Here is a 22,530-nt window from a genome sequence, read left to right as displayed (position 1 = left end):
CCTGGGTAAAATCATTCCCTCTGACTACAAGTTACATCTCTCATTCACAAAGGAATTCCACTTCCTAATGCTTCCAACTCCACAATTCTGTGTATATTAGGAGAAGGATGCACTAAAATACTGAGAAAATTTCACAAGGACTTTAAAAAATAAATAAATTTGCAAACTGGTGCAGAAATATGGCGCCCTGAACTTAAGGTGGTGAGCATGAGAGACTGTGAGAAATCGACAGAGCCACTCATCCCTATTTTTTTTTACTCACTCTTAGTCAAAAGGGGCATTTTTATTTTTATTTTTTTATGGCAGAGAAAGCTCTATTATGCTAGCAACAGTCAAACAGATGACCTCCTATAACCTGAGCCAGGAGAATATGCTTAGAATTTGCTCATGAGACATAAAAAGAAACGAAATAGCAAGGCTGTAGCTGCTGTCCGATTTGTAACATTATTCAAACTGTAATCATGTTGATTGTATTGCATTAGCATTCTAATTTCCAATTTGGGGTTTTGCTACATAATCTCCAGTAGAGTACATCTAATCTTCATGCAACTCGAAGTCTTTATATAAACTCAACGGATTTACCTCCATGTGTCTCTGCTAAACTGAGCTGTGTCTTCTGGCTGAGCTAGAGAGACGTTAAATTACTAAGTAAATCAATACAGCATTGTTATGTCACTGTATCTTTTTCAAAGACCAGCTCAAATTTTGTCTGATGTCTCTTTGATCCATCCCATTTAGTTCTAAGTACACTTGTTATTATAGTAACTGTTGTTTGTATGTTATGTTAGCTTTTTCTTTTTAAAAAATCCAAAAAAAACCTGAAGTAGCTATTTAGCAATTTAAATGAAAATGTAATTAGGTTACATCTGTTTTACATGCACGTAATACCACACAGATGTAAAACTTCTATTAAAGCCATATTTTCTTTCAGGCAAACGCCCTCCCTTCACCCTCCTCTCCCCCATCCAAAGTTTTGCAACCATGAAGCGAATATTTATTCTTTAAAAAAAATAAAGGTGACACACACACACGCACAACTTATATAAACCTGAAGGAAACAAAGCTGTGTATTCCTAGAAGAGAGTAGAAATGACAAAATGAATGATATGCTAATTCTTTTATTTATGAGTTTGGCTTTAAATAGAAGACACAGTTTTTGAGTAATTAAGACACATCAATACCTTCCTTTTTCTCTTCCGGGGAATGGTTTCTGGGTGTGTGGGGGGGGGGGAGGAGAGCTCTGTCAGTCTTTATTTGCATATGTTAATTCATTTAAATAGCACACAAATTTAAAAGGCAAAGAAGCAAGCAAAAGAACAGAAAATTCAATACTCAATGGGTGGACTGTTCGTCTTGGACTTGTGGGATCCTGAGTTCACTGGGTTGAAATCTGCTTGTTGAGATGTTAGATTAAAATAAAGGACACTGGCAGTGGTGGAAATGCTGAATAAGTTTTCAGGATTGTTGCATGGTCTCCAGCATCAGCTTTGGCTCTGCGTTCAATAGGAGCCACACATTGAAAGCACTTGAAGCTATGAAATGGGAAAGAGGAACGTGCCGTAGAACATGACATGGCATTGGATGATCTGTCTCAATATTTTCTGTTCTGAGGAAAGCCAACCTGGTGACCTCCAGATGTTCTGGACTATAACCAGCCCCAGCCAGCATGGCTGATGATCTTTTTTTTTAAAAAAAATAATATTTATTACTTTTATAGCTTACAAAAAAAGAAAAGGAAGAAAGAAAACAAAAGAAAAAAAGAACAAAAAAGAGAAAAAACAATACAATACATAAACAATACAAAACGCAACCTTAACACATTAAACTAACACAATAAACTAAACCAAACAAGACAAAAACAATTTAAAAACATACATCATACCTTTTCCATATTCTATCTTTCATTCCCTTGTATCATTGACCTCCTCTCACCTCCCTCTTTGTATTCCACTTCCATTAATTGTTTCAGCAATTCCTTTCCATCTTTCTCTATTTTCTATCATATAAATGTCTTAACATATTTTTAATCTTATTTCCATTAAAATTAGTATACTTATTTAAGCTTAACTCCTTATAGCATTTCAGCTAAAGCCATAAAATTTCCTTCCAACATTTTTCTATCACTCATTAATTTTACAATATTTCTATATATAGACTTTAAATTTCCAATCTTCTTCCACCATCTCCTCTCCCCAGTCTCGGACTCCGTCAACTCCATACAGTCCATCAACCTGGAGATCTTATGTCTGAGGCTCTTAACTCTTTTCCACGTCCCTTCTGCCAGTCTTCTTCATATTCTTTGATGCTGAAGAGCAGATCTCGGGGAAACTCCAATCCAACGATACTTTTATTCCTTCTCAACAGGTCAGCCAGATTTCCATAATTAAAACTAGGATCCATAAAGTATTTCCGGGCATGTTTCAAGATTCCTCCAAATCCAAAGGCCCCCAGAACTCCAATCTCCTCCTGACCCAAGTCCATATTCCAAAAGTCTGTTAATCCCTGCATAGAGGGATCTTTCCAACTTTCCTTTTCTAGTCCAGGGCAGGCTCCGATCTTCAAAATCTGACTTTTTCTAGTCTCAGTCATAAAGGGCCTCAACTTGTAGTCCTCAGTTTGCCTCTGTAAGGCTAAGGCTCCCCCTTGTATTACTTTAGGTTCGACAACAGCAACTTTCTCCTTCTCCTTTTCAGCAATTTGTCCTGTTGAAATAGATTCCTGTGCCAAATCCTGAATAATTTCTGTATTGGTGCTCACTTTTGGTTCCAAAATGTCAATTTTAGTAGTCATAGCATCCATCTTTTTATGAAGCTGTTCCAACAAGTGGCTTATCTTAGAAAATGCAGTCCATAAGGCTTCTCCTGTCGACATTCTTGAATATCCAAGGTTAATGTCTAGTTCTCACAGTTCTTATCAAGCAGCTGGAGATTTCCCAGCTCCACTCTTGTAACAGTTTCAAAAGCTCCCTCTAGAGGGGAACAGTCTCCACTTGTATCAATCTTTTCCAACACAGATCAAAAGTAAAGATAGGTTCAATTTTCAGATACTTTCCCTCCCTTTGAAACGCAGAACCGGACAATGGAAACAATATATTTCTCTTATTTAACTGACTGTCAACATCCGTTCTCTTCACTGTCAATGAACTCTCCCGAAACGTCAATCACTGGGAGCCCGTTCCCAGGTTCAGAGCAGTGGTAATTTAATTTTAATCACTCTCTCCTGCAGGATACACAGTCCAAAATTTTCCCCCTCTTCTCCTTCTTCCAAGGGGGGTCTAATAATTTCAATCGATGGAAGTTTATTCCTTTACATAAGGCTTTCCGAGACCTTAACTTGTAAGCTCTTTGCTTCAGTCTATTTACAAAAGGGGAAGGCGGACTTCCTGTTTTGAACCTTCCCCGTTCGATGCCAAATTAAGATATTTAAAGATCCAATTTTCCGTTTTACTCACGGGTTGTTGTTTAAAATCCAATTGTCCACAAGAAAAAGTCAGCGCTCTCTGGCAACAACAATGCGGCTTCACTCTGTGAAAGAAGCGGTCGATTCAAAGCACCGCGCCGCTCACCCCACGTCGCTCCGGATCCCCAAAACAGGGTTTCCCCGCAAGTAGGGGAGGCGCAAAAGGTGCCAGCCGAATCCCAGGTTCACAAGCTTCTTCCGCCTGTGATTTCAATGGGTCTCCGCCTTCGCCGTGGCTGTTCAGACCCAATTTTCCACAGAGCAAGTTCCTCCCGATTGGAGGAGCTCCGCCATTGCCGGGGGCGCCAACCCGGAAGTCTCCCAGCATGGCTGATGATCAGGGGTGGTGGGAGTTGTAGTCCCAGCAACATCTAGAGCAAGGTTGTCAAGCCTGGATCCCCAGCTGTTGTTGGACTACAAGTCCTATCATCCCTGACACTGGTCCTGCTAGCTAGGGATGGTGGTAGTCGAACAACAGCTGGAAACCCAAGTTTGAGAAGCACCAATCTAGAGGGTATCACTTTTGTCTTGTGGTCTATTTCAACTGGCAGCATCTTTCCAGGGGGTCTTTCCAACTCTGTTGAGAGCCTTTTAACAGAAGAAGCCAAGGATTGAACCCAGGACCTTCTACATGCTGAGCCACCTGACTGCAGTCCCTGTGAGAAGCTATGGACCTCAGCTCAACCTTGGCATGTTCTGTGGCTTTCACTTTAGGCAAACTTAGGGAGCTATGCCTTTCACTGCCATGCTTATCAGGCATCATCTTCTCATGCCATTCCTGAAGTGTCAAGATCCTAAACGCCACCCTTCTACTGAATTACAGAGTGTGAATTTTGTTTCTGTGTATCTCTGCTATGATATTTGCAAATGAATCTCTCAGATTACTCTGCATCATGTCTGTGTCACAGCAACTCTTTGTCCAATTGGCTGTTTATGATATTGAACTTCCATGTATGGTTTATTTCAGGAGTAGAGGACCCTTTTGGCTCCACAGGCCAGATCCTTATCAGGATCTGCCTCGTGTGCCAAATTGGACAGGCGCATGGAGCCACCTGTCAATCACCTGCTGTCCTGGTGATTTGGTGCTTCTAAAGTTGGAACTTCTAAGCACCACACATAGAGCAAGATGCTTCTAAACTGCAACACCCCCCCCCATTTTAGCAGCTGTTTCAATGCAGCGTGCGGGCGCATTGAAAAGCTAGTTTTGGGGTTCTTTGAAAGCCTAGCCCTTACCTGCCTCACATCTGACATTGTGTGTGACATCATGTGTAGGGCAGGTGAGCAGCGCCAAATGAGGAAGCCTAGCAGACCAAGTTTGGCGCATGAACCAGAGGCTCAATTGCTATGTTCCCACTGTGTGGCAGCTTACTCTAACTGACCTGGATATTTGTTGCCCTCTGTTGACTTTCTCCAAACCTCAACCTTAGGATAGGCCATAGTTCCGTAACAGAGCTTTGCATGCAGAATGTCCCAGGATCAGCTCTCAACATTTCCAGGTAGGGCTGGGAGATGCTTCCTGCCTGAAACCCCAGAGAGCTGTTGTTAGCCAGTATAGATAATACTAAGCTAGGCAGACTGATGGTCAAACTTGTATAAGAAAGTTCCACCTGAATGTCATTCATCAATCCATTTGTAGGATAGGTGGAGAGCACAGTTAAAAGGCTGTTGTGACATTCCCTGACAATATTGCTTCCTACCGCAAGAAACTTATGGGGATAGAAAAAATAGCTGCTTCTCCTTTATTCTATGCTTTCCATGAAGAAAATGAGTGGTGGCTTATTTATTTTCCCTTTTCCTTCCCCCCTCCTTTTTTTGTGTGCTGGAGGCAGCAGAAGGCATCATGGATGGCACTGTATGGTAAAGCTCATGATGGGAGCAAAACCTTCCCCCATGGAGAATGGGGAAGAAGGAAAAAAGTGACCCCGTTCTGTAAGTTTTGCAGCAGTGTCAGCAATGTCTTGCTTTTTTCTACCTTTAGATGGCCCTTCATTCCCATCTATAGCAGAGCTGGAGGAAGGGAGAGGGAAGGATTATTTCTCTCCCTTCCTCTTCGGATTTTTATTTTTATTTTATTTTTTTGGAGAAAGAAGCATCAGCAACATACTACGGGTGCAGCCTGTAAAGCAGGATTGTGGAACAAGTGTGTCCCCCTGCCCCCCGATGATGCCGGACTCCAACTCCTATCAAGTGACTTCAGCGACTCGGTTTGCTGAAAATCAAGTGTGTAGGCAAGTTGGTATCCATCCGTCTCGAGAGACAGTGCACCTCCGGGGGCGAAGTCAAACCTCTGCGCCAGCAGCACAAAGTGACTTTCCTGGCACCCAAGCCGAGGCAGTGTGTATGGAGGTCCTGGGCTGTGGTCCAAAGGAAAGCAGAGCAATAGTTTGGCACCAGCTTGGCTGCTGGTGTTGCTGGACGAAGCCGTGCTAGGTGCCATCCAACCATCTTGGGAACTCCATTTCAGATTTGTGTAGGGTTACTCCTTAGCCTTTTCTTCTCCCAAAGGCAGTGGAGGTTTAGGATCGGTGTTTCCCTTCTCCTCGATGGACTGCCTTCCCAGGTTGATGAGCCCCATTTGCTCCTCACTTCCCTCTACAGCACATGCAGAAACTGCCTTCTTGACCATTGGACCCACAATTGGTCACACCCACTCAATCCTCCAAGGACTGTCTTGGCATGCAGGAGAAGACCTTAATTCACGGAGGGTTTGAGACCCATTGGCCACCTTCACCTGGTTTAGCCAACCAGTCAAAGCCTTTCCCGGGGTGTGGCAGTTATCGCTGACAGCTTCTAGGAGCCACAAGTGAGTGCAGAGGGGGGATTAAAAGTGGACAAACTAACCCAGAAGGTTCACAACTTGTCCCCCACCAGAGGTACTACCCCTCCCCTAACACCCCATACACCTCATGGGCATAGCTTTTGAGGGGAAACAGCACTCGATTTATTCAACCTGGTGCCCTCCAGCTAATGCCAGGCGATTACTCCCAACAGCCCTAGCCACCAACAGGGTGATGAGAGCTGTAGGCCAAAGCTGTAGGGTGCCAGAGGTTGGGGAAGGCTGTAGGACACCAAACGATGGAAAGCCTGGGTCTAACCACTATTTGTTTTGTATGCTCATCTCTGAGCCCTGGCATTGGCAACAGGTTGGGTGTCAGCCCAGGCTCAGATGATGCCCTAACTTAGACCATTTGCTGCTGTTCTATTAAGAAGAGAAAGTGTGTGTGTTTAAAATAAAATAAAATAAAACACAGCCTGCCACATGTCTCCTTTTCCATTGGGAGTTTAAATAAAGCTGTTAGACCAGCCCCAGTGACACAATTAATAACAATTATGGAAAGGCCTTCTTCCCTCTCCCCAGCTCCAACCTTTACCCCAGCATATAACATCTTTGCCTGTGTGTGTTATGACAGCCCCCGTTGTTGATGAGGTAAATGAATATCTGTTGTGACTGCCAAAGTCGGGGAGAGGGCATGTGAAACTTGGATGCGGCAACAGTTCACGTCTCACCAGGCTTGATTTATTGCGTTGCAAGAGGGGCGAGGTGGACCCTAAATACCACTCCGCCACTCACTGCTTCATTCCCCTTGTCTGTTAAATATGCAAGTACAAACAGCTTTAACACAGCACTTTACCTAGAAACAAGCCCCGGGCTCCATCCACATACTTTTAACATATGAAAATTGAGCTGCTTTGAACTTGTATGTTTTTGATAACTGCTTGGTATGCTTCCTGGAGGTTCACCTGTGGGCTTTCCCCCCCCCCACTCCTTTCCAAGTCCTAATCCCTTTGATTAAGTGCCAGGACAGATAGCTCTCAATGAATTACTCCAGTCTCATAATTCTTCCTTCTTTCAGAGTTGAAAGGGAGCCTGCCTGAGCGTTCAATAGGTAAATCCTCTCGATTTAGCTGGAGCGATTCAGACTCTGCGAGACTGGGAAAATTGTTTGATTCCGAAGTAAGGTTCAGATGGGCTACCCAATGTTGGCATGCTGTTGGTTGCCAGAAGCTGTAGGGAGGAGGGGAGCGAAAAAAGAAAAAGACTCCAAAATAGCAAGTTGTTTTTTTAACACGGAGGATTAGAAGAAGGAAAACTTTGAGAAGCAAGAATCTAATTTGGGATTGCAACAGAAGCAGACAGCCAGGCTTTTAGTATGAAAACATAAGAACATAAGGAGAGGCTGCTGGATCAGGCCAATGGCCAATCTAGTCCAACATCCTGTTGCCACAGTGACCAACCAGATGCCTGTGGGAAACCTGGAAGCAAGACCCAAGCACAAGAGCACTCTCATGTGGTTTCTAGCAACTGGTATTCCAAAGCATTACTGCCTCCAACTGTGGAGGCAGAGTATAGCCATTACAGCTAGTAGCCTTTGATAGCCTTATTCCCATGAATTTGTCTTATCCTTTTTAAAAGTCATCTAATTTGGTGGCCATCACTGCTTCCTGTGGTGAGCTTTTTTACTCTGCTAAAATGGCTTTGCAGCCTGCATACTCTCATATTTCTCCCACACATGTGGGGCAGAAGGTTTACATTTTAATTTATAGATTTAATCCACAATCCATCTCCATCAGTGCCTTCCAGATGTTTTGGACTGCATTCCCCATCAGCCCCAGGCAGTATGGCCAATGATCATACAAAATTGGAATGTAAGAAGTGCCTAATATGAAGCAAGACCATTGGTCCATCTAGTTAAGTATTGTTTACACTTACTGGCAGTAGGTCTCCAGGCAGGAGACTTTCTCATCCCTACCTAGAGACACTAGAGGCTGAACCTTGGACCTTTTTCTCATGTTGTGTCACTGAGCTACTGAGTCATGGATGATGGGAGTTGCCATCCAACAACATCTAGAGGGTACCAGGTTGGGAAGCTTGGTTGAGATGGATCAGTGATCTCACTTAGGATATGGTACCTTCATATGTGTCCAGCCCCTGTTTGTATCATTTAGTACAATTCACCTAATGAACCAGACCATTGTGTAGTGCAGTGTTGGGAATATGTGGCCCTTCAGATGTTGCTCGACTCCATCTCCCATTGCCTCTCCCCATTGGCCATGCTGGGTAGAGCTGGTGGGTGTTGGAGTCCAACAATGTCTGAATTTCCTCATCTTTATAGTAGTGATTCCCACCTCTGCCCACCCCCAGTGCAACCACAACTGATGTGAATTGCAGTGCCACTGTGGCATAGTATCTAATGTGTAGGACTACAATGTATGACTGAGTGGGCTCAAATTCCCACTCAGCCATGAAAGCCACTGCATGACCCTGAACCAAGTCACTACATTTGTTCCATGTAGTGGGAGGATTAAGCCTGATGTAATGTTTCCTCTTCACAGAAGAAAGGGCATGATACAATTCCACTGGAATGAAAAATCCACAGGGTTTTGAAGACAAGGATCTAAACTTCAGCTTCCTGATTTTTTTTTGTGAAAAATCATGTGGCTATTCAATTCCAGTGTTACCCGTTCTGTCCCTGTTCTGTTTCCCCCTCCCCCCGGGATAAAAAATGTGAATGTCAGAATTGTCCTTCTAGTAACTACATATATTATCATATCCCTCTTAACACCCAAACCACTTTTATTTCAAGAGTAACCTTCCCCCCTACGCCCCAGCTGTTGCCTTCCATGCCAAACCTTAGGTCTACTTTGGAGGTCAGCTAACCACCTATCAACTAGGCGTTGACCCCCTTTAGCCTGCAAGGTTGGCCTAGATCTTGGCATTACGACTGCATTAATTGATTATTTTAATAAGACAGGCCAGTAAATCTTCAGATAGCTATAATAATGGATGATCTGAGGGCTCCCCCCCCACTCTTTGTGACATGGCAATAACAGTAGCATGGGTTGAATTAAATCTGTAGAAATAAGGATTGGAGACCTGCTTGTTAATACCTCATTAACAAGGGTCTCCATTAAGTTATTATTATTATTGCCCTGAAACAGATTCTCACCTCTGAACTCCAATCAGCCAAGGATATTTAATGAAAGTGTAATAAATTTTAAGAAGCAGCAGATACAGGAAAGAAAGCTATAGAAGCAGATTGGATAAAAACTGGGAGCATTTGAATTAGTGCTATGCTGAACATCGCTCATGTGTGTTGCGTGTGTGTTGTTGATGTTTTGCCATTCCCCATCAATTTACAAGAACTATGAAAGGGAATTGAAGCCTGATTCATCCTTAGCCCCCCTGTCACTGAAAATGACACAAAACCAGCGATTGGACACAAGGACCTAGAGTTCTTTCAGTTGACAGCAGCAGAAATGGCTGTTGCTCGTCACTGGAAAGCCTAGTCAGAGTCACTAATTGAGAGCTGGATCAATTATGTCTGGGGCATAGCGCTCTCAGATCACCTTCTGCAGAGGAAGACTATGAGGGGCATGTCAAAAGGCGATAGGTTTCAGAAGAGGTTTGGTTTCCATTCTTCTCCTTCAAAAATAAGGGACAACGTCCCCTAGTCTTGCAAGGTCCTCTGTGAAGAGGTCACATGAGCACTCATTGCTTGTGGGGTAATGCATGAGACACAGAAACCTGTGATAAGATGAATCTTCACATGTGTGAGAGCAGAATGCTCACAGCATTATATTAGCAAATACTTTCCTTGCTTCTATATGGTGCTTTCATTTGTACAAGCTTGTAACTGAATTAACTTTGTGTGGTTGCATTTGGTGTTTGTAACTGATTCTGTGGCAGGGATTGACAAAGATGTTGATTTCTGTCTCTCAGTTCCTAATTTTTCCAGTCTTAAGTTCAGCTTTCCACATTACTGCACCAGTTTGACATTGTGTTTTTTTTTTTTTTAAAAAAAGAAAAGTCCTTGTGAAAATTCATCAGCATTTGTGGGCGGATTTCTCCTACTATACACATTTTTATATGCCTTTTTGCCTCATATGCACATTTTTACAAGGCAATTTCCCCCAGTGTAATTTTATTTTCACTAGTTTATTCATTTCTCTGTGAACTTTACCACAGTTGATGTAGTTTTTGTTTACATTACTGTACTTGGCTAGAGAACTGCATTGCAAAATTCTGATGAGTGCATTTGCGCAAACCTCTTTCCTTTTGATGAGGAAGGGTTAGTTAACTGGGTCCCTCATAAGTATGGTCCTCTGCAATGGAGAGTTGCATGGAGTTAGTTAAGAGGGCGCCCTTGATCAATCTCTGTGATAATTATGAGACTCATATGGAAAAAGTTTAAAGATTATTTACAGAAATATTGTAAAATTATGAATGTTAGAAAAATGATGGAATGAAGTTATATGGCTTTAGCAGAAATGTTATAAGGAATTAGGTACAGACAGATTGTAAATGTATTCAAGGGGAAAAAAACAAGGTTAGAATATGTTAAGATAAATTACAGGACAGAAAACAGAGGAAGATGGAAAGGAATTGCTGAAACAGTTAATTGAAGTGGAACACAAAAAAGTGAGGTGTGAGGAGGTCGCTGAAACAAGTGAACGAAAGTTATGATATTGAAATTAATGGATGTGTTTTTAATTGTTTTTGTTTTGTTTGGTTGATTCAATGTTTTAGGGTTTGGGTTGTGTGGTGTTTTTGTTTTTGTTTTTGTTTTTGTATTGTATTGTATTGTATTGTATTGTATTGTATTGTCTTGTTTAATTCTTTTTCTTTTCTTTTGTAATCTTTAAACTACTAATAAATATTATTTTTTTAAAAAAGATAATTATGAGACTTATAGAAGGAACCGGTTTCTTATGATATGCTTTATCTAAGCCATCTAGGGCTTTATTGGCTATAACCGGAGCCTTCAATTATGCTTGGAGGAGAATATGGAGCCTGTGCAGATGCTGGAGCACTGATGTAATTTCCCAGCATCTTGCAAAAAAGGGAAGAAGGATTAAGAATACTAACAAGACCGGGACTCAAGGGCCCTAACGGACCTCTTCCAAATTTAAATTTAAATACTAAAAATTTAATTGAATAGCTGGTTCTTTCCTCTGCTGCCATATGGACTTGGATCTTTGCAAACATATGGGCTGCAAATACCTCACTAAACAAATGTGCAAAGGAGAAGAAAAGGGAGTCTCAGAAAACTCTTGAATGCAGTGGAGTCTGTCCTGAAAGTACAGTAAACTAGCATCCTTACAAAAGACAAGTGCAGGGAAGGTATGACTATTCCCCAGAGCTAGTATCTGGATGTGGTGGTGGGGTTTGAGAGAGAGACAGAGAGAGATACTTTCTGGAGGTACAGTGAATTCCTCTAGATAGGCTAGAGAGGAGATGCTGCTTGAAGAGTGGTGCAATGTTCCCATAGGGAGCCTCAGGTTTTCAACCTGTGTGGGAATGGGTATAGCGCTTCAGCCTATCTAGGATGCTTCTGCCAGTGATGATGCTCAAGAACATCACATGCTTCATGCATAAGCATCTTCATGATAGCTGTTTCCTGAGACATTCATTGCTCCTCTAGGCCATGATGGATGGCGTTGCCTACATAAAAAGGTGTGACGTGCTTTTCCACTCAGCCAGGGAGTTCTCTAGGTTAGTCGTGGGGGTTTACTAACTGTTTTAGTAAAGTTGGGTGTGATTTTATGAAATTTGACCTGATCTAAGTTCCTGAGCCTTCTTTCTATTTTGACCGAGCTTTTCGAAGCAAGGGTCACCCATCACATGGTGGTAGCGGTGGGATGGGTTCAGTTACTCTTGAGCAAAATTTAGAATACACAGTTTTCAATGCTCAGAGGCGTGTGTGTTATTTTTTCTAGCCAGCTGGATAGTTAGAACGTTAGTAGGGAAGGCTGGAGCGAGTTAGATTCTGAAATAATATGCAGTAGGAGGAGGCCGAAATAAACATTACTATTTTCTACACAGAAGTAGACATAATAATGGTGAGTGAAGAGAGCTGCATGGGCATGGAAGTCCTCTCCAGGAATGCTGAAATGGAGGAAGGTAAACTCTGCCTGGATAGTGGCCAGAAAGAAAAAACTTCAAATAATTACATAGGTTAAAATCGCTTAGAGGCTAAAATAACAAAAACTGCCTTATGACAAGATAATTCTTAAACTTAAATCACAGAGGACTGAGCGACGAGATATGTTCAAAGGTCTGTCTCAGTGGACACTGACCTTGGTCTGGCCGTGGCTGTTGAGAGTTCCCTCCAATCCAGACTTTAAGAGAATGCTGATAATGGGTGTTTACCCCTCACGTATCTCTCATCACCTTTCAGTGCCAGCCTCAAAGCCTTGACAGGAGACAGCTGTGTGGAAGCTCATTATTTTGGGAATTCTAACAAGTTTCCACCCGGCCCACAAACCAACCTTAAAGGGGTCATCCATCACAGTAGAAATGGGAGATTGTGCCAATATCGGTTCCTATCCATTTCTCATTTTTCCAATCTTATGTTCAGTTCTCAACATTTCTTCAACAGTTTCCAGATTTTTAAAAATCATTTCATCACGAAAATTTGTTAGCAGCAGCAGCACTATTTAATTTATATACTGCTTACATGTCACAATAGCTTCTAAGCGATTTACAGGTATAAAATATCCACAAATAATGAAAATGCACAAGAAAGCAAAACCATACTTAAAATATGCAATTCAGCAAGTTTTCTCAAAAGCATAACAAAAAGAAAAGAAAAAGAAAAATTAAAACAATTAGATCAGACAGTTCAGGTTCAGGGGAATGCTTGCCTAAACAGAGCCAGCAGAATGTCAGAGAAGAGCAGCGCTGGATTATGCTAAAGAGCCCATCTGGTCCAGCATTCCTGTTCTAACAGTGGCCAACCCAATTCCTATGGGTAGTCTGAAAGCAGGACCTGAAGGCAACAGCACTCTCTGCACTTGTCATTCCCAGCAACAAATATGTGAACTGGACAGTTTTATAGTGATGGGCATCTGCACCCTGGTGGCCTTACCCCAGTTCCCAGCAGATGAAAGATGTGACCATGGGCCCAGATCTCCGGACCAGACCTTGCTTCCTGTAATCTCAGAGAACTGGCTCCTATTGTAACTTTTGTAGGCTGATGAACATTTGTTCTCCATCTCCTTCTTTCAAGCCAATTTCCAGCAATTAGGAAAAATCAGACACTATTTCTGCCATCCCAATTGCTGTCTCAGAGGGGACTTTCGCTGCCCCAAATATTCAGAGAACTTTTTGCTTTGCTCTTAACGAAAGTTTGACTACAAAGTGACTCATAAAAAGCTAGTGTTAAAGGAGCCACGTTCCATGAGTCTGTCATATATCCCAGAGACCTCTTTCTTCCCAATCAAATGAAGTGGCCTGCATGCATCTGCTTCTCATCACAGAGATGCCTAAGCAGCACGAAGGCAATATTGTCAAGCAGCTAACAGTTCTTCTTCCAGGAGCAATTGGTTTTAAGCAGGCTTATGAGCTAATTTGCTTGAGTAAATGTTGCAAAATGTGGTTTGGTTGCTGGAGTCACATTATTAACCTGGAATTTACTAGGATGGAATTTGAACTCTTGCGGTAGGGAAGGGTGTATGTGTATGTGTAGTTTAGACATGAGACCTGAGCCAGGGTCTTTGGAACACGCGTGCAAATGATGTCGCATGACAGCTAGCCAATTTACTAAAGATCTTTCCACCCATGACATATACGTCTGCTAAAACTTTAATCTACCATTTTAAACAGTTGCCCTTGCCCTCTAAGCGTTATACAAAATGTATCTCTGTCAAAAGGCAGAATCCCTATTTGTTAGCCTCTGTGCATAGCGCTAATATGTGGGGTCAGAGTGGGGATACACACCCTGTGAGCTCTAATATTTGAGCGTTAAACAGGGATATCTGCAGAGGGATGTGTACACATGAGTGTCTAAGCATGTGTTTCTATGCAATCAATGCATGAATGTCAGGGATGTTGGCCGGGAGTGGACATTGATTTGTTCACAAGCTTTTAGGATCTCTACTAGAGCATTTTTGGCAACCTCAGAAAACAAGATTCTGCAAGAGAATCTGTGATGGTGAAATAGCATTTTCTTTTCAACAGGAGTGATGTTGCTGCAGTCCAGGCTTTATGTGGGCTGGTCTCAAAAGTTCTACTGAGGCACTCCTGTTGCAGTCCTATGATTCTGTAATATGAGCATCTCTTGAAGTTCTATGATTAACAGCTGCTAAGGCAAACAGCTGTATGGGAAGATGGGAAGGCAGAATTACATGAAAATGTAAACAGGCTCGGCAGCAGTGAAGAATTAGCAGTGCAGTTTTCTCAGTAGACACGCTGGTGGGAACTCGCTCTGGATAACATGACCGTAATTTTAGTCATGCTCATTTATGCCAGGGATGGGGAACCTGTGGCACTCCAGATGTGGTTGTATTCCAGCTCCAACCACCCCCAGCAAACATGGCTGACCATCAAAGTTGATGGGTCTTCGGAGTCCAGCTACAAATGGAGGGCCAGAGTTCCACGATCCCTGATTTATGTCAAAATGGTTTGTGCTTTAGATCCAGGCAGCCATCATTCACCACAAACACATACAATAAAGGCTAGAGCATAGTTGGATATGTTAATGCATTTCAGTTATACTGATGAAATACCTTTTTATTATTTTAAGAGGCATTTATACCATTTCATTCTGCAAGAGAGGTGGGTTCTCATGACTGAATGTTCCATGAACAGTTTGCCAGAGTGGACTTAAAGACATCTGGTTAATAGGATGACTCCTTCCACGGAATTGGATAGGTAGAGCCTTTCACATCTTTTGTCTCTTCTTCTGCCCTCCAGATCTGCCCTGCCCTCTGGTCAGGTTGGCATGGATTTTCCCTCTTTGTGTGGGAAAAAAATATCCGACTGTTTTTGATCTTGAGTTTGCCTCCTCAGCCTCTTCCTTGTCTGTCTTTGTATGTCTATCTCTGTGTTAAAAAAATAATAATTTATAAAAATCATTTTAGTTCTCCCTTACCTTTATTTCTTGATCACCATGAGGTCTTCCCTCTGCCCTTAGTATGTAAGCACCTTTGGGCTAGAGGAGCAGGATCAACAATTCTCTGACAGAAGCACTTCCTTCAAAATTCTTGACTACCATGCAGGTAATATCCTAGAAAGGGCCCGCCTACCATGAGACAGGCTGCGACAGCTGGAGAAGCTCGGGAGAAGTGACATTGCCTCACAATGAGATCTTGCGAGATCTTGTGGAACTCTTGTGAGATCTCACTGCCACTGCTTTGCCTCACTTCTGTGGTGGTGGGGCATTTCTAGGGACTGGAGAGATCTCATGGACTTGTCTACTTTCATGGAAATAAATTCCACAAAATGCACCAGGGTTACACCCGAAGGTCTGAGTTACAGCAGACTGTAAAGAAAGGCATTTCAACTGCCATTGTCTGAAATTCTGTCCTCCCCCCCCCCAGCTTTAAGTATGGGTGGAACGTCTGGGGTTATAAGGAAATCTACGAATCAGGGAAAGATGTTGGTATGTAAGATTTGAAGATAGGCCAGCTGGTCTCCATCTTCAACTGGTTCCTGGAGGGCCAGGAAGAAATTAGTCTCACAGCATAGTTGAAAGAACACCTGGGCTCTTACCTGGGGCGCCGATTCACATGCGAACAAATTTATCTTTGTTTCCTTCCCACAAACACACCTAGGAATTAAGTAATGACCTGTTTTTGTAAAAGAGGGGAGAAAAACCCAACCCAAACCTCAAAATGGTGTGACTCAAAGCTGTAAATCACTCACTATTGTTCCATAAGTTATTTTATAGAAATCTTTACTGAATACTAAAAAAAAAGAAACACAAGAAAAAGAAACCTTACAGCTACTGAAGTCATGTCATTTGATCCTGAAAACATTTAAGATGCGAGTTAAATAGATATTTGAGGGCATGTGCTTTGGAGAAAAATAGCTGGCAACCTGGGCACCAGGAGAAAGAGTTCTTCTGGCTAAAGGGCAAGCTTTCACTGCCTTCCTGCTCCTTTTCACAGGCTAAGGGCACATTCATACCATACATTTAAAGCCCTATGGTACCACTTTAAACAGTCATGGTTTTCCCCAAAGAATCCTGGGAGCTGTAGTTTGTTATAGGTGCTGAGATTTATTAGCAGGCCCCTATGCCCTTCAGAGAGCTACAATTCCCAGAGTTCCCCTTGAAGAGGGACTGACTGTCAAACCCCTCTGAGATACACCTACTACCTTGTTTACAGTAAAAGACTTCTCTTAAGAACGAACAATGTGCTTTAATTTTATTATAACGAAATATTACTAATTCTCCTAATTAGTGTCATGTTACCAATCAAGGTAGTAAGTACAATAGTGTTTTCTCAAAGCCTAACTCACAACTTGAGCAGATGGCAGATTAAAGATTTTGTTAGTACTGAGTTTCTTAATACTGAATTCTATTCTAGAAGTATATAGCTCATCATCAGGAATTGTCCAGATTACCAGTTGTTCCTTTTACAAAATAAATGTACTGTATTTGAGAATTCTCTTTCTAGTTTAAATTAACATTATCGTTCTATGTTCTAATTTCCTCCAAAAGGATGGAAATCTTCTCTGCTCAGACTTTCAAGGTAACCCCAACAGATTTACCTACTCAAGTAGTGAGCGGCTAACATCTACTCAGTCAGATATTCATGATATAGTGCTCCATTTTGGGACCATATCTCATTTGCATGTTGCCTGCATGCGGAAGACATATATTTTATCCCTCAATCAGGTCATATCGGCACATGAAAGACACTTCCTATAAATTCTTTACTACAGCTTGTGAGTCAGGAAATATTTTATGGAAGACATATTTTAGGTTGTCCATCCTTTGATTTCCCTCAGAAACTAATAAATAATCAACAAAAACATGATTAAAGGCATTGCTTGTGAACTTGTATCCAGAAAGGGAGGCTAGCTGGTAGAAAAATCTTTCTGATCCATATCCGTTTATTCTCAGAAACGGAATTCTAACTTAGGTTTTAAAAAAAACACCAACCACCCTCATGAAGGGTTTGACTAAGTTTTGACATCAGATTCTCATCCTCAAAATATCTGTTGAAATAAGGAGGGGGGAGAGGGTTTGGCACTTGAAATTACAGAAGGATGAGATGGAGCTTAGTAAGCCAGAGAAGCAAATTACTTATCTGTAATTGGAATTTCTTAAAATACACCTCCTTCCCGCCCTTTGAAATAATATTCAACCAGTTTTCAATCAAATGCCCATATGAGCTTGGGTTTAACCCTTTCCTTGAGGAAGCTGCAGGCTTAGGCTTTGAATAAGGGATTTTTATGAATAGGTTGAGACCTTAGATATAGTATTTTCAGTATAATCAGAGACCATTTTAAAATGAACCTTGTTTTTGCCAGGAACACATATTTGAATGGCTCACATCTGTTGGTACATCACTGGATAACCTGTATCTGAACAAGAAGCTGCTTTTTTAGTGAACCAGACCTTTGGTCCATCTCACTCAATGTTGTCTACACGGACTGGCAGCAGCTCTCCAGAGTTTCAGAGAAGGAGCCATAGCATCAGAGGGTTCTGAGGGTCATCTAGTCCAACCCTCTGCAATACAGGAATCTTTTGCCCAATACGGGGCTGAAATCTACAACCCTGAGATCAAGAGTCTCATGCTTTACCTGACTGAGTCATCCCATAATAATAATAATAATAATAATAATAATAATAATAATAATAATAATAATTTATTATTTGTACCCCACCCATCTGGCTGGGTTTCCCCAGCCACTCTGGGCGGCTTCCAACAAAGATGAAAAATACACTAAAATGTCACATATTAAAAACTTCCCTGAACAGGGCTGCCTTCAGATGTCTTCTGAATGTCAAGTAGTTGTTTATCGCTTTGACATCTGATGGGAGGGCGTTCCACAGGGCGGGCGCCACTACCGAGAAGGCCCTCTGCCTGGTTCCCTGTAACTTGGCCTCTCGCAGTGAGGGAACCGCCAGAAGGCCCTCGGAGCTGGACCTCAGTGTCCGGGTAGAACAATGGGGGTTGAGACGCTCCTTCAGGTATACTGGACCGAGGCCATTTAGGGCTTTAAAGGTCAGCACCAACACTTTGAATTGTGCTCGGAAACGTACTTTCCAGCTATCTAGAGATGCCGGAGATTGAACCTGGAGCCTTCTGTATGCAATGTGGATAATGTGCCTCTGAGCTATGGCCCTTCCCTTAGTCCCTAAAAAGACATTGTATCAGAAGTTATGTGTATGAAAATCCAACCTGTGATGTAATGCCTGTGACTGTCTACTCACATATGCAAATTGACACTTAGTGCCGATGTTCTGCACAAGTGTGCAGTTGAACTTTGACATAAGTGCTAACGTTGCAGAAGTTACGCTAAAACATTACTTCTGTTGGCATAACATGGATGAATCGTATGTGCATTATGAATAAAGAAAGAATATATGCATATGTTTTTCTGCATATGCCTATGCAGAAAGAATATATCGTATTCGAGAGATGCATTTGTCCAGTCTCCAGGACATATTGCTGAATGTTATCATGCTTGAGATACGTTTTGCCACGGAAAGTTTAGCAAAGCAGCTCAATCCAGGGTTATGTTACCAGTGCAAGAAACAATATTTGGTATTGCAGGAAACAGTCTGATTCACCACATAGCAAGCACTGTACATGAATGCTTGCAAGCCATGCAGTCACCCTGTAAAACAAGCCATAAATAAATGTAATCAAAATACAGCAGAGAGATAACAACACAGTAACTGAGTTTCCATTAAAAACAATCTCATGGGAAAGAATCTGCTCAAAAGCCCTCCAGAAAGAGGTAATGTATTTTCCCTGGTTCAGGGGTGGGGAGCCGCCAGGCCGCCTCTCTATTTGGGCCTCAGGATTATACCCAGGCCACACCCCTTTCCAGCATTGCTCCTACACCCTGTGAGGTTCCATTTACCCTGAACCAATGGCACCAATGTGTTATTGCATTAGCATATCAGTGAAACATAATCCCAAGCCCCTGGCATGCTGATGTGTTGCTCTTGGTTTTAATGTGATAATGCTTGCACAACATCCTGGGAAGGTTGTCTTAACATGCCTGCTTTAAACTGGGCCCGAATATTCAATCTCTTCCAGATTTTAATAATAATCTAGAATTTGCTCCTCTCAGACCATATCAATAGTTCCTTTTGCTACACATCAGAAGCAACTATTCCCCTGCAAGAGGCTTGGCTTGTTTCCTACATATTTTCAGCAACAGCCTCACCTTTTGCTTGCTATCACACACCAAAGGCAGAGAACCTTGAGACTGATGTTCATTAAGCACCGTGGCTATTTTCCACATGGAGCTCATTAATAAACGAAGCAATCGAACTGCCACCGCTTTGGATTGGCTACATTGGCCAAAGGAACTGAGTTGTGGTGCTTTTGCTGGAAAAAAAAATGAGGGATAAAATGCTCTTTGAACACTCAAGATTTTATTTAAGAGGGGGGGAAAAGCCAGTGCAGAAAGGTTGCATTTCTATTTGGCTCCCTCGCCCTGCATCTTGACCTTCTAATTACTTTATTTGAAACAGCACTGAGGGTATAATAAAAACTGGAGGTTGTCTCTCGTTTGCTTTATTCATAAATTAAAGCTGTTAGCTTGGCGAGGTGAAAGTCGAGGCAGGGTGTTCATTACTACACAACTGACGGCTTGTCAATAGCACTGCTTTTTAGTTTGTTCTAGTCAGCACTTGTGTTCATTTTGTTGGGCCTTTGGGAAATAAATACAACAAGATTATACATTTGGAAATACCACAAGAGTTCATGGGGAAAGAAGGGAGGGGAAGGAGGTGGGGGCGAGGAGAGAGAGAAAGAGAGAAGGAGAGAGAGAAAAGCAAATGATAAATTATACACTGGGTAGAAAGTGACATGCTATCTTGTGCTATTAACAACCAGAGATAATTGCAGTGAACTGTAATTGCAAGTTTTGCAACTTACAGTACACAGTGTCCAACATCAATCTTAATAGGGAACAAAGCAATTTGTATTAAAACTTAATTCGCTTGGTAACTTTCTGCTGTATACAAGGGAGCAAACAGATGTAGCTTTTCAGGAAGTTCAAAGGCACCAGGAACGTGGAGAGACATGCTAATGTAGCAAGCCTTGGAGAAATATTGCATTACGACTTGTAATGAAAACAAATGCATGCCATTATATCCTAGTTTGTGTTTATTTAATAAAATATATACAGTTTGTACGTCAAGGAATTTAGTGTTCCTGAATGGGAATGGAATGATGGCCTCTTTTGATTCACAGATCAGGCAGGCAAGTCCATAATGCCTACTGTGTAAAAAATGAGATTTTTCTACTTATTGCTTCTATATTACACATTTAATGTAATGGATTTGGCTTTTTGATGGAAAGGATTGTGGAAATGGGGTGGATGAGTCTTTGAATGGAGCTCCTTGCATTTAAAATTTCATTTTGAAATAATGTGATGGAGATCGGGGAGGAAAAGAGGATGCTTTCTTTTGTGCGAGTCACACGTTGCTGTTGCTACCCACTGGACTTGCAGTTGAAACTAGTTGTGCAAAAAACGCAGTTGGGTTAGCATCTTTCCAGACCTGCACAGACAGAAGTCCCCTTTATTTTTCCTTATCAAAGGCTGGCTAATATTATTTTCGCTGCCATTCTATCCATCTTTTAGTGCTTGCAGAAGTGAATCCTAAGTCACCCAGTGTTGAAGTGGTACATATAAAACTTTGCTCCCATTCACCAGGACAGCCCCCATTGCTGTGCTGCCCCCCAAAGAACCCATAGCCAATAGCCATTCCCCCATGGAGAGTCCAAAGTATGTGAGCATTTGTGGCCCAATAGCTAGAGAGCCTGTGTGGTGTGGTAGTTATTGTATCGGACTAGGACGTGGGTGACCAGGATTCAAATCCTTACTCAGATATGAAGCTCACTGAAGGGGATCTTGGAAGCCAGCTACTGCCTCAGTCTAACCTACCTCACAGGGTTGTTGTGGGAATTAAATGAGGGGAGGGACCATGTTCGCCTCCTTGAGCTTCTTGAAAAAGAAGTTGGGATATAAATGGCAATAAATAATTTCCAAAAAGCAAGTTCATCTGAGGCTCATAGAATGGTGAACTGGCAAAAGATGGTACCGTGGTTGGACTTTTGTTGAAGAGACTTGGATTTACATCCCTGACCAACCATGCAGTTCAAAGTATCACCTTGGGTCAGTCAGGGTCTGAACCTAGCCTACCTATACCTCTATAAGCAGTTTAGCCTGCCTATACCTCTATAAGCAGACTATACATCTCTAAGCAGTTTACAAATTAACAAACAATAAAAAATCAATTACAGCTATAAAATCCAATTAAAACGCCTACTGGAATAATAATTATAAAAGTCTTCAGTAGGGAGTGAGCCGTCCCTTATGAAAGGGAGTTCCATAAAATTGGGCCCACAATGATGTAGCATGGCTGCTGGTGGATACAGGCTGTGCATCCAAGCCATGGCGAACCACCAACGGCGACTCCGCCGAAAGACTTCTAGGACTGAGTGGGGATATAAGGGATTGGGGGTCCTTGAGGCATCCTGAACCCAAGCAGGAGCATAGCCATAATTTATGTTTGGAGGGGCAGGCTTTATGTTGGGGGAAGCAGAACCTCAGTTAGTTATGTATTTTTATTGATTTACTTGATTTAGGGAGGCAGCTGCCTCCCCCACCCCCCTTGGCTATGCTCATGGGTAAAGGCCTTGTAAATTAATACAATAATACAAGGCACTAATTTCCCTTTTCTCATGGAAATGAGACTGCTACACCATTGGCTATCATTGTGAACACTTAGCTCACATGTTGTTTCCACGGTGGATGAGAGGGGCATCTACCTACTCCTGTATTACACAATGTCTCCTAGCAATATATGGACAAGGGTGAGATGGACAAGATGTTTAGGAGAAGGAGAGAGATTTGCAATACAGACACCTGCAGGGAGATTTGCAATACAGACAACATCTGGCAGAGAGGGGAGTGCATTAGAATTTACAAATCAAAATGTTGACTGTGATCCCCTCCTGAGCCTAGGTGAATCAGTCGTGTTTGTGGTCAATGTTACTTTTTAGAGTGGCCCCAGGTTGTATATTCCTGGTTTGCTTGCAGTTTCATTGCCTCCTGGGTTTTGTTGCCTTTAAAGAAAGTAAGCAAATGGACAT

General features: G+C 42.1%; 1 protein-coding gene across 7 annotated transcripts in view; it reads left to right on the top strand.

Moving 5' to 3' along the window:
• The window catches only part of FTO (FTO alpha-ketoglutarate dependent dioxygenase), a 257,029-nt gene that overhangs the window by 164,116 nt on the left and 70,383 nt on the right, over positions 1-22,530 (top strand). For 4 of the 7 annotated variants that reach the window (XM_081870230.1, XM_081870228.1, XM_081870227.1 and 1 more), the window contains one exon: positions 5,547-5,904. The exons of the other annotated variants lie outside the window; for them this stretch is intronic. In XM_081870230.1, the coding sequence (XP_081726356.1) occupies positions 5,547-5,889 (343 nt within the window). In that variant the 3' untranslated portion in view covers positions 5,890-5,904. Of the gene's footprint in view, positions 1-5,546; positions 5,905-22,530 lie in introns of those variants that run through there. 7 annotated transcript variants of the gene reach the window in all.

This window comes from Podarcis erhardii (genome assembly GCF_964252035.2).
Source record: "Podarcis erhardii genome assembly, chromosome: 7".
NCBI classification, from domain to species: domain Eukaryota; kingdom Metazoa; phylum Chordata; class Lepidosauria; order Squamata; family Lacertidae; genus Podarcis; species Podarcis erhardii.
Note: the sequence above shows the minus strand (reverse complement) of the source record. Positions and strands in the feature narration are given on the sequence as shown.